Here is a 12,428-nt window from a genome sequence, read left to right as displayed (position 1 = left end):
AAAACAAACAAACAAACAAACAACCCCTCCCCCAAAACAACAACACCGATTCTGATTCTGTTAAGAACAGATACAGGCATATGCTTTTCCCACTGCACAACCACACAGATATACACTAATAGTTATTATTTGTCTTGTTATTATCACAAAAATGATTTTCAGAAAGGGCAAACCCAAGCCCAGAGGTTGAGAGATTTTCATATAAAATTTGACGTATCCAAACATACTCATTCATGCCAGCAAAGAAAGAGACAGATGGGGTTGGGAACTGCCAAAGCACAAGCCTTGTTAGTTAGTTCAAGGTTTTTGAAAAACTTCATTGGTTTTATGTAAATAAGATGGTTAAAACAAATTAATATTTTCCTGGAAATGTTGCTCTGGTGTTCAGGGTCTCTTCAACCAGGAATTTCTATCATCTTATCCTGTGGCAACAAAGGTCCAGTTATACTGTTTATTAGCAAACTATTAGTATCACCCACTCAATATAAATGCCATTTTCAGCCAGGCATCGTGGCATGCACCTGTAGTCCCAGCTACTCAGAGGCTGACGCAGAAGGACTGCTTGAGCCCAGGAGTTTGAGTCCAGCCTGGGCAACATAGTGAGACCCATTTCTAAATAAATAAATAAATAAATATACATATTTTTTAAATGCCATTTTCAGAAACTGGAGAAAGTAAAATTTGGCTTTGGATTTTGATAACTATATCTAACTTGTAACACATCTGCTACAGAATGCAGAGAATGTAACTTGCTGCTCAATTTTTTATGTAACCTTTAAAATTTAAATGGTATGTGTCTTCTCTCTGATTTAGGTAACATGCTTCTATAAATTTTTCTTATAAGGCAAACAAAAAAAAGGCATGCATTTAGAAAAGCAAGTGTTTACATAATGTATAAAATGTTTAATAAGCTAATTTCATATAAGATTAACTTTTTCATTTGTGCAAAGCCTGTGTTAGGATTAGTACATCAAAACCACAGCAGAGAGAAAGATGTGAAAATACTCTGGAGTTTTAAAAGAGCAATACAAACATAAGCGATGAAAACAGTAGTAACACAGCCATAAAAACCAACACATTAGATTCTCTGAACAATCAAGAAAAAGGTATTTTCGCTTCCTGAAATAGAGAGCACATATCACCCTATTTTGTTTTGGCAATGAGGACACTGCTATGTTTTAGATTAACATTTTAAATGCTTTTCTAGAAAAATAAGAATATCTTCTCAGCAAAATTAAAGAATGATCTAATGTAGCCTGAGATAATTTAACTATCTAGACATTTACTTGGATATTACCCTTCTTGATATTATAAAACAACACAGGAAAAAGTCTCTATACATTCCCACTATTTTTGTTTAGAAAACCTTTGTTTAGAAAAGTAGATTAATTATAAAATTTTCTCTCAACACAATGTATTCTGTCAAACAGTACATGAAAGGTTACACATAGTAGAAGTAGCAGCAGCAGTAATGTTTCTTGAGTGCTTACTAGGTACTGTCCTAAGCACTTTCCTTCCAGCAACTAAACAAACTGGGGAAGGGTGGTCCACAGCTTCTCCTCCTTCCCTCTTTTCCTACCTTCCATATGGCATCTCTCTCTGTGTACTTAGACTGGAAGCCAGAGTGGTCAACTTGCCAAAACAATAGTACATACTGTGAGAAGAAGCAGTGAGTAGGTGAGGGTTGAAGCAGACCCTTTTGTCTTTGAGAAAAATGTATTTAAATATAGACAAAGAATGGTAGAAAGAACAAGTGAAATAGAAATCTGATGACCTGGGTGTCAGATCAGGCCCTACTACCAACTTGCCATAATTTAATCTTTTTGAGGAGCACTAATGTCCTCAAGTGTAAACACTGACTAGGATGAATGAGCTCTAGAATCCTTTTAAAGAATAAAATTATATGATTCTAAGCTCTGAACCTGTAGAGAAAGAAGGTGCTATATATAAATGCTACCTTTTGTCTACTCCCCCAATCACTCCCTCTGCCCTGTAAGTACTGTATTCACAACAGACTCTCTAGTACTATTTTCACTTTAATCAGCAAGAAATTGACAAAGGAAAGAAGAAATTTTGTAATCTTGATTGTACTATTTTAATGAAATGTTTCATGAGTTACTTTTCTTTACTAAATGGAAATGAAAATCTTCAATGCTGATTACTGAAGATAAAAAAGAACTATTAAGATCCAGACTGCCCTGAGAAATTTCATTGTTCCCATCTTACAATGAAAATTTCCAGGAAAAAAGAAAACATGATAAAATGGAGTAAAAAGAATCATTTCTCTGTACATCATTAATAGTTTGCAAAAGAAGCCTATGCTGAGGATGAGGAGCTTCCTTTCTAAAGGATAATGCGCAAATCCCTTTAACCACTGGGCTGTGATGTTAACCATATAGGAAGCTCATTATCCAATGAGGAGTTTTGGCAGATCACTGGAGACCCAGATATCCTTTTCTCTATTTGCTTTTTTTTTTCCTTTTCCCTTCCTCCCTTCTTCCTCCCTCCCTCCTTTCCTTCTTTCTCTCTCTCTCTCTCTCTTTTCTCTTGAGACAGAGTTGAGTGCAGTGGCATCATCATAGCTCACTGCAACCTCCAACTGTTGGGCTCAAGTGATCCTCCTGCCTCAGCCTCCTCAGTAGCTGGGACTACAGGTGTGCACTACCACACCTGGCTAATTTGTCTATTTTTTGTAGAGACAGGGTCTCACTCATGCTCAGACTGGTCTCAAACTCATGAGCTCAAGCAATCCTCCCAGCATGGCCTCCCAGAGCGCTAGGATTATGGGCATGAGCCACTGCAGCCGGTCTCAGATATCCCTTTCTTGACATCACAGTAAAGGGCTCTGATATGGAGACATAGTCTTGAAGCAGGTTTAAAGCTACAAGTTTTCTATGCTATGTACTCAATATTTTACCTATGTTTTCTTCCAGTGTTTTTAACACCATTTAACACCATTCTTCAGCTTCATATACCATTTTCGTCTTTCAAATTGAGATGACCTGTTTTGCAGTTGTTGTAAATTAGTTCTCTAATTCTTTACCAAATTTTTCTTAATCCAAATTCCTGTAGATAGACTAAACAATAATATAGAAGTAGCTAAGTATAACTGATCCCTTTATCCTTTTTTGTTCATCCCAGCAAATAAGACATATTCCATATAACTGCATTTTAAAAGTAGTATCTGTAGTTTTGATGTGAATATGATTTGGTTCCACCAAAATTCATGTTGAAATTTGATCCCTAGTGTGGCAGTGTTGGGAGGTGGGGCCTACTAGGAAGGGTTTGGGCCATGGGAGTGGATCCCTCATGAATGCCTTGGTACAGTTCTCCTACAGTGACTGAGTTCTTACTTTAAAAATCACCCAGCCTCAAGTATTCTGTTGTAGCAACACAAAACAGACTAAGACAGTGGCCACTCCAAATTTTTTATATAATTCCTACTGACACAACTCAAATCTGTGTTGTAGAAAATCCAATGAAGCTGTTTTTTGAAAGGGGTCATAAAATAGTTCATTCAACTTTTGAAAAATTATAGAAGGTTCATTCCAGACTTAAGTGATCCTCAAGACAACCTCACATCTTAGTATAATAATACATGGTTCGGGCCTAGAAGAAATGAGATTCCCTAATGCCATCACAATGAAAACTTTAGGATATTCTAATATTAGGAACTAGAATAGTCTGAATGGTTGCCAAATACCAAGAATATGTTGTTATGACCAAAACCAGTCAAAACAATGGTAGGAAGCAAAGAAAGCCCTGTTGTTTTCCGACCCCAAACCAAAAACTGGCTCCACAGATTTTATTTCCCCAATATTAACACCAGTGGCATCCACCACTGTATCTGTAGCTTAAATTATTTCAAAACCTTAATATTTGTTTAAAATCTTCACTACCCTCTTTTGACACAAACATCTGTTTCTTCCTGTCCATGCTATTTCAGAAAACTTTTCCAGTTTTCTTTCCATAGCACGCCCAGAGCAGGAAGCCTCTCAACTTCCCCATCATTTCTTGTCTTTCGATCCCCAGAATCGAAGTCTTGTTGCTCTAGAGGGCAGCCCTATAGAGAAGGGATCACAGCATTCTGTTTTGAAGTGTCACACACAGCACTGCAAACCAGGCACAATTACCTCTAGACAGATTATTGCAAAAACCACTTGTACCACAGGTGCACCAGGCCAGTTTTAACTCCATCTGTGTTTGGGTGACAAATAAGACTTCACAAAGGAAAAAGACAGGAATAAAAAACGCTGACTTGAATTTCTAACAAGAAAGGTTTGTTTCTGCATATCCAAACTAATTTCTCTCCATTTAATGAAACTTATTTTTCTCTATTTCATGGGTCTTCTTACACAACTATAACTTCCCTAAAACTGTATTAATAGACAAATAGTGCTCTAGTTATAAATCTTAAAATACTAGAATTCTCATATAACTAGTTCCATTTTCTTTGGCATAGGTATTTCTACTTTGTATATCTATTTGACTTTTTAAATTATTAATATATCCTTTCATAGTTCTTCCCCTCTCAAAAACTTACAGTTACTGAATTTCTTTTACTAACCTATAGCTGTGTGATTGTGAAATGCTTGACAGAACAACAACAACAACAAAGTTTACAAAGTTTATGTTCAAATCTGGAAAATAATAAAAATTTATAGCTGAACAGGTTAGACTAAGTACGGAAAAAAAAAATACAGGTAAAGGAATAATGAAACTCAATTCATGCTTGAGCATAATAAATTCCATGTTTTGGAAGGAGCATAAATAAGAACTCAGGATGGGGGAAATGAGTAACTTGTACTTCTGGTACAAGGAACAATAGATATTATTGAATTAACTAAGAGAAAGAAACTGTAGAAAATGAAGTACTGCAGCCTGCTATTTAGAGACAACAATTTAGCTGGCAGATTAAAAATTCAGGATTATGGACTAAAACAGATTCCTCTACAGCTGGGCTTTACTCAAAATGCCTAACTTATTGAATTTTCACTTTTCCTAGATTTCTTACTGACATGTAGCAAAGTAGTTTCCTAATTTTAGTGGCTGACATCTGCTGTATCAATCAATTTTTTGAGCATGTTTCTTAACAAAAGAATATAGTAAGAAAGCCAAGGATGCCGCTGTCTTACCTCCATGATGGGGTTGGAGGCCAAAACCTTTTCCTCAACATTGGCCTCACTGGCAGAACCACTTACAGTTGCAAAGTATCGCATGGCATACTTAGCTGAGACTGTTTTTCCTGCACCAGACTCTCCACTTACAATGATGGACTGATTTCGTTCATCTCTGTAAAACAAGGAAAAGTAAATGCCAGTGCTGCCCACTTCAGAATGTGATTAAAATGATTTCCTCCCTGTTTTCATTGCTGAGGCACAGTGAGTTTCTGCTAGCTCATACATGCAACAATGTGGAAAGAAACATAGAGTAGTATTTCCTAATAAGAATGTCTACTTATAAACTAAAAATAAACAGGAAGAAGATATCAAGTATTAAATTAGAGAGCATCACGTCTAAGGATGAGTCTGCAGTAGAGGTTCTCTGAATTTGTTGGTGTGTACATATTTCAAACTATTTCATTCCTAGAGAAGTACTTTCATATCTTACAGTACCATTGTCAACCACCTCAGAAGAGAAAGGAGATATTCTTTGGAGTCACAGCAAAGGAATTTAGAAGAAAATTCTATTTAATTAAAATTACAAAACTATTTTCAAATTGCCTACTTGCTAACAATCCATAAAATGGTATCTCCCACAAACTCCAGCTCCTACTAAGGTATCCTCATCACCAGAGAAGAAATTAGTTTCATTCAAATACAAGTTAAATAAGCCATGATCTGTATTCTCATGCAGTTGATGGTTGCCGTGGTTTGAATTTCCCCTCAAAAACTCATGTTGAATTTAATTGCTAGTGTAATGGTATTGGGAGGTGGGGCTTTTAAGAGGTGATTAGGAGCCCTCATGAATGGATTAATGCTGTTATTGTGGGAGTGAGTGAGTTATTGTGTGAGTGGGTTCCTGATAAGAGGATGAGCTCAGCCCAATGCCCTCTCTCTGTCTCGCATGTTCACTTGTCTTTCCACCGTGGCATAACCCTGGCCAGATGCCAGCACCATGCTCTTGAACTTTCCAGCCTCCAGAACCATTGATCTAAATAAACTTCTGTTCTTTATAAATGACCTAGTCTGTGATATTTTGTTACAGCAGCAGAAAACAGATTTAGACAGTGGTCTAATAGGAAAGATGGGCCAGTAATTCAAGATTATAATACATGTGACGGTGCACTCAGAGGAGGAATAGGTGATCAGGAAAGGTTCCCTAGAGATGACACTTGAGCAAGGTCTAGAAAAATAAGTAAGAGAAAGCAAGCACGGAATGGGCAGGAAAAGGGGATAACATAAATAAACGCTCAGAATCATAAGAAGTTAGGAAAGACCAGATAACTCAGTTTGGCTGGAAAATAGAGTAATGACAGATTTATGATTTCTGGCTTGGTCAGTCCTCTCAAAGGCCTCAAATGCAATTCTAAATAGCCTGAGTACTGAGTGCTTTGGAGCAGAGGTAAGCTCTTCTGACCTGTTTCAGTCAGTGGTGATTCCAGAGGTTCTAACGTGAACTAAAAGTCCTCACTAAAAAATACTGCTTCATTCAGTCATTCAACAAACATGTAATGAGCAGCCACAATGTGCTAACCACTGTATGGAAATAAAAGACCCTAGAGTATAGCCTTCTGGGGGAGACTAAAAAAGTACATAGTTAAAATACAGTTGGGAGTAATTGCTATAAAAAAGGTCCACCCAGAACCCTATGAATATAAAGGAAGGGCATGGAACTAGTAGGAGATGTGATACAGGGATGTCAAGAAAGGCTTTCTAGAGAAGGTGATGCCTGACTTGACTCTTACATGATAATCAGGAGAAAATCAGGCTGTGTGGGAAGAAGAAAATGGGAATAATTATGCAGAGGTACCTGAAACCCCAGGAAAGAATTAGTCAAGGATGAAAGAGAGATATGTTACGTTTTAATTTATTTTCCTTTTATGGTCATCAGTGACCCCTTATGTATTTGGTCTGTTCAATCTTTCATTATATCTATAAAGTTTTCATTTTGTAACACATATTTTATAGATTTTCCTTTTGAACTTTACCCCTTAAAAAATGTACTCTCTCTAGTTTATCACGGTCATGCTGAATACTATACATATCTTCCAAGACCATCAACTTGACCTCTGTAAACTTAACCAGCATACTTTCAATTACATCTAGATTGTTAATGAGGAAACTAAGTAATGCTGGCCTCAGCATTGTGTTCCTAACACGGAACACAATTTACTATTTCCACCCATGTTACTGTTGATTCTCTGATAACCATCCATTGGGTGTTGCCACGTACCTTGATAAAGTATACCAGCACTAGGTCTAAATTTTTAGCATACAAGTAAATATGTTCATGTGAAACAAAATCTAGAGTTTTACTATTTTGCTAGCAAACAATCTGTTTCTCCCTTTATCTGATCCCTTGTTAAAGACAGAAAATATTAAGTTAGCATAATAAAATGCTTTCTTCCAAAGCTGTGTTTTTACTGTGCTCACTTAAAGATGTGGCATCACTGAGACTCTAATCCCTCTCTCTCATTAGATAGATGCGAAGTTTCTCTACATTATCACTCATGAAAATCAAGCTGCTCTGAAGTAAGCAGAACAGACATTATCTTTTCTTTTTAGGGGGAAACAATAACACAGAAAGGTTAGACAGCTTATCCAAGGCTGATGACTTGTACAGTAGAGCAGAGCTGGGTTGTTGCACCCCACATCTCCCGATTTCCAGGGGAAAGTCTATACTATGCGCCTTCTGCTTTTCTACACAGCTCCTTACCATGGTCTGCCATGGAAGAAAGTAGAAGAAAAATGCTGTGTCTCCATCAAACATACAGATAACAAATGCATACCACAGAATACTGTAAATGCAAAGCTAGACCATTAGTGAAATTGTCCCATTTCACAGGTGATAAAACAGAGACCCAGAGAGATCAGGAGATTTACATTTATATAGTTAGTTATTGGTAGAGATGCAACTAATACAGATTATCTTTTTCACTATACCAAGGTTAATTGCATATAACTAACTTATTTCAAGAAAACCTGTAAGTGAAACTTAATAAAATTGATTTACTCTACTATTCACAGTAGAGAGAAAATATAGCAACTTAAAGAAATCAATACTACCTGGTTTTAAGGAAACAAAACAAAAATCCCTGATGTTTTAAGAAAAATAATAGTGTGACTTAGTTATTAGAGAACAATTAGTTCCAGCATGAGAAAAGATTAGCAAGAATGTGAAACAAGAACTTGAGGAGAAAAATAGACAAGGCAGTCCACTGAGTTTTTCTCCTCTGTAAGTCAACAGGACAGGTAAAATTAAGAGGCTATTCTAGGGAGGTATTTTATGAGGACATCATTTTAAATAACATGCTTAGAAAAGAGCCATGAGCCAAGAATCTTGGTTGTTGCCATTGTCATTGAACATGTATCTGCTTAGAAAGAATCACTAGTGTCAGCTGTGCTTCGAGGACAGATGTCTAAAACACATTTCAATCTTAAAGACCTAAAATGGAATTCCACCCCCCCTCCCTATCCCCCATCCCACACACATCACAACCTGCTCTTCCTGCCATCCTCTCCAACTCAGTAAATGGCAACTCCAACCTTCTAGGTGCTCAGACCAAATCCTTGCTGTCATCTTTTTCTCTCATACCTCACATAACCAAGGCCTTGCCAGTTCTATCTTAAAAATATATCCAGAATCCATCCACTTCTTACCATCTCCACTAATCTCCTCATCACCTAAATTTCCTCTTCCACTGATTTTCTCCTCTTGCTTGGATCAATGCAATAACCTCCTAACTAGTCTCCTGGCTTCTACACTTGTCCCAGTACAGTCTGTTCTTTCTGGTTTTTTGATAACTTTATTTTTAATATAATTTCAAACTTATAGAAGATTGCAAAAATGGTAATATGAATTTCCATATATGTTTTACTCAGATTCACCAATTGTTTAGCTTTTATCCATTTGCTTTACTAATCTCTCTGTTTCTCTTATTCTAGTATTTTCTGAAACATTTGAGAGTAGGTTGTGACATGATGACTCCTACATCTTTTAGAGTATAATTCCTAAGAACAGGGACATACTCTTACATAGCCACAATGATCAAAATCAGCAAATGTAACGTTAATATAATACCATTACCTAATCAGTCTATATTTCAGTTTTATCAATCATCCAACAATGTCATGTGACAAACTATGTTTTATTTATTTTTATTGTTTATCATGCCTCACTTTGTGGGTAAGAATTTATATCTATTTTGTCTGATTTGTTCATTGTTGTGTTTATCCATACGTAGAACAGTGCCTGGTATTTGGATGGTGCTCAATAAATCCCTGCTGGATGAATTGAATTGTGCCTTCCCTGAAGATGTGAGGAGCCCCTAGGAATGGTGGTAATGTGAAATACCAGGATTCATATCTGGTAAAGATGACATCTTCATTTGGCAAGAAAAAAATAGCAAAAAATGATCATGCAGCATCAACATATGACTGTAAGCCTAAGTAGACATGGTCTATTTAACTGTTGTGGTAAATTTTATGGGTATAAATTTATTCATATAAATGACAAATATAATACCATAACTGACTGAAGTGTATTTTAAAACTGCCTAAAAGAGAAAACTGAGCAAAGGGAAAAAGACAAACAAATCTTCAGTTAATAAATCACATTGAGTGATTGAGTCACAGTGGGTAATAATGAAAGGGGTAAATGACAGGAAATTGCACTAAATCTAAGGTCAAAAATCCAGAAATATTCATATAAATCTAATACTATTTGTGGATTACCAGTAACAAAGATGGTAAGAGACGTGCTTTTGTATTTAAGAATAGTATTTTCCAAGAAGTCATATAATTCTCTGAGCACTACCAAATTTTCAGAGACTATTTTTAGGATCTAGCACTCCATGTGATTTCCACTCTGCCCAGTAGTTCTCAGATTGTACTGAGTGGTGCCAAAGTTGTACTGCAATGCTCCAATACTATACAAATTAAATACTGGTAGTCTGTTCCAACTTACAGAAAAAAATTATAGGTGGAAATTTCTCAATTTTAAGCTTAAAAAATAACTTTTCTTAAACATTTGGGTACAGGTGTCTTTTTTATAGAATGACTTTTGTTCTTCTGGGTAGATGCCCAATAATGGGATTGCTGGATTGAATGGTAGGTCTACTTGAATCTGTTTAAGGTATCTCCATATTGCTTTCCCCAGGGGCTGTACTAGTTTACAGTTCCACCAGCAGTGTATGAGTGTTCCTGTCTCTCCACATCCACGCCAACATGTGTTGTTTTGGGACTTTTTGATAAAGGCCATTCTCACTGGAGTTAAGTGACATCTCATTGTGGTTTTGATTTGTATTTCCCTGATGATTAGAAATGTTGAACATTTTTTCATATGTTTGTTAGCCATTCTTATATCTTCTTTTGAAAAATTTCACAATTGCAAAGATGTGGAAACAACCCAAATGCCCATCAATTCATGAATGGATTAGTAAAATGTGGTATATGTATACCATGGAATATTACTCAGCTATAAGAAGTAACGGTGATATGGCATCTCTTTTGTTCTCCTGGAGAGAGTTGGAACCCATTCTATTAAGTGAAGTATCCCAAGAATGGAAAAACAAGCACCACATGTACTCACCAGCAAATTGATTTCCCTGATCATCACCTAAGTGCACATTTGGGAGTAACACCAATTGGGTATCGGACAGAGGTGGGGGCTGGGGGGAGGGGATGGGTGTATACCTACTTGATGAGTGTGATGAGCACTGTCTGGGGAATGGACACGCTTGAAGTTCTGACTGGGAGGGATGGGGGTGGGGGGAGGGGATGGGTGTATACCTACATGATGAGTGTGATGTGCACTGTCTAGGGAATGGATACACTTGAAGTTCTGACTTGGGGGGGGATGGGGGGTGGGGGGCAAGGATGGGTGTATACCTACATGATGAGTGTGATGTGCACTGTCTAGGGAATGGACACGCTTGAAGCTCAGACTCGGGGGGGGGGGGGGGTGGGGAAGGCGGGGCATGGGCAACATATATAGCCTGAACTTTTGTACCCTCATAATAAGCTGAAAAAAAAAAAAACAAAAAACAGGAAAAAAAAGAAAAAAAATAATTTTTCTTAAACTTTGAACACTCATTACTATTTTATAGCAGAATTTGGCATAAATATGGCATGTTTTACAGTATTAAACTATGGTTATTTTATATATTAATATTTCATAGTGTCAAAAGACCATGGAATTTGAAAACTGGTCTTCCTAGTTATGTGATCTTAGAAAAATTACACAATTTCTCTGTGCTTCAGTTTTCTCATTTGTAAAATGAAGATTAATAATAATACCAAACTCTGAAAGATGCTATGAGGATAAAATTAATAAATGGAAAGCAATTAAACAATCCCCTGTACAAAGAGGGCACATAATAACTATTAGCTGCTACTAGAAGTATTAGTATTAATATTATTTTATTATTAAAAGGGCATAATGACTTCTATGGGCTCTGTCATTGAAATAATTCTAAAATTCTGTCACACACTGGTCCAATCATGCACACTCTTCCTGGCTGGAGAGAAGAAAATAAAAACCTCTGCTGTATTAGTTTTCTCTCTACTTCATTGATTGCTTGAGGGTTCCCCATATCATATTTATAATATGCCAAGTTCTGCTGTGTAGGCTGTAGAAGTAAGTCAAATATATATCATTCTTCTTTGCATTCACAGTTTTACATTATATCATATTATTAAGAATACCGTCATTTTTTTTCCACCATTTTTATTTCAGGATCATGATTCTATACAAATTCCAATTAGTTTTACACATAATCATCAATTTCTCTAATAAACAGTTGAAGTTGAAACATTAGAATTTTAAATGACGATTAATAGTCTGCCTACTTTAATTAAGAAAACATTAAGGGAAGTAACAGGTATACAACATTGACTATAAAGTACTTAGTTGCTGCCTATAGCAGTAGGTCCTTGAACGATTTCAATTTAGGCTACAGAAGGAAATTCCAAACGTGCAAGACCTGTGCCAGTATAGCTATTTTGCTTTTCCTTTTTCATTCTATACTTGCCACACTAACCTATGTAGGGTAACAGGAATCATTTCATCTCATAAGTACAACTTATTATTATTATTATTTTTTTTTTATTTCAGCTTATCATCATGGGGGTACAAAAGTTCAGGCCACATACTCTGCTCATGTCCCGCCCATCCCCCCGAGTCAGAACTTCAAGAGTGTCCATTCCCCAGACAAGCACATTGCACTCATCATGTAGTTATACCCCCATCCCCTCCCCCCACCCCCC

At 36.6% G+C, this 12,428-nt stretch overlaps 1 protein-coding gene across 1 annotated transcript in view; it reads right to left on the bottom strand.

Annotated features, from left to right (window-relative positions):
• The window catches only part of MYO5A (myosin VA), a 195,255-nt gene that overhangs the window by 103,441 nt on the left and 79,386 nt on the right, over window positions 1–12,428 (bottom strand). Inside the window, exon 5 of the mRNA XM_069459699.1 lies at window positions 5,136–5,292. Within this exon, the coding sequence (XP_069315800.1) occupies window positions 5,136–5,292 (157 nt within the window). The remainder of the gene's footprint in view (window positions 1–5,135; window positions 5,293–12,428) is intronic.

The sequence above is a fragment of the Eulemur rufifrons genome, chromosome 2, assembly GCF_041146395.1.
Source record: "Eulemur rufifrons isolate Redbay chromosome 2, OSU_ERuf_1, whole genome shotgun sequence".
Lineage (NCBI taxonomy): Eukaryota > Metazoa > Chordata > Mammalia > Primates > Lemuridae > Eulemur > Eulemur rufifrons.
This window is presented reverse-complemented; position numbering and strand designations above follow the sequence as displayed.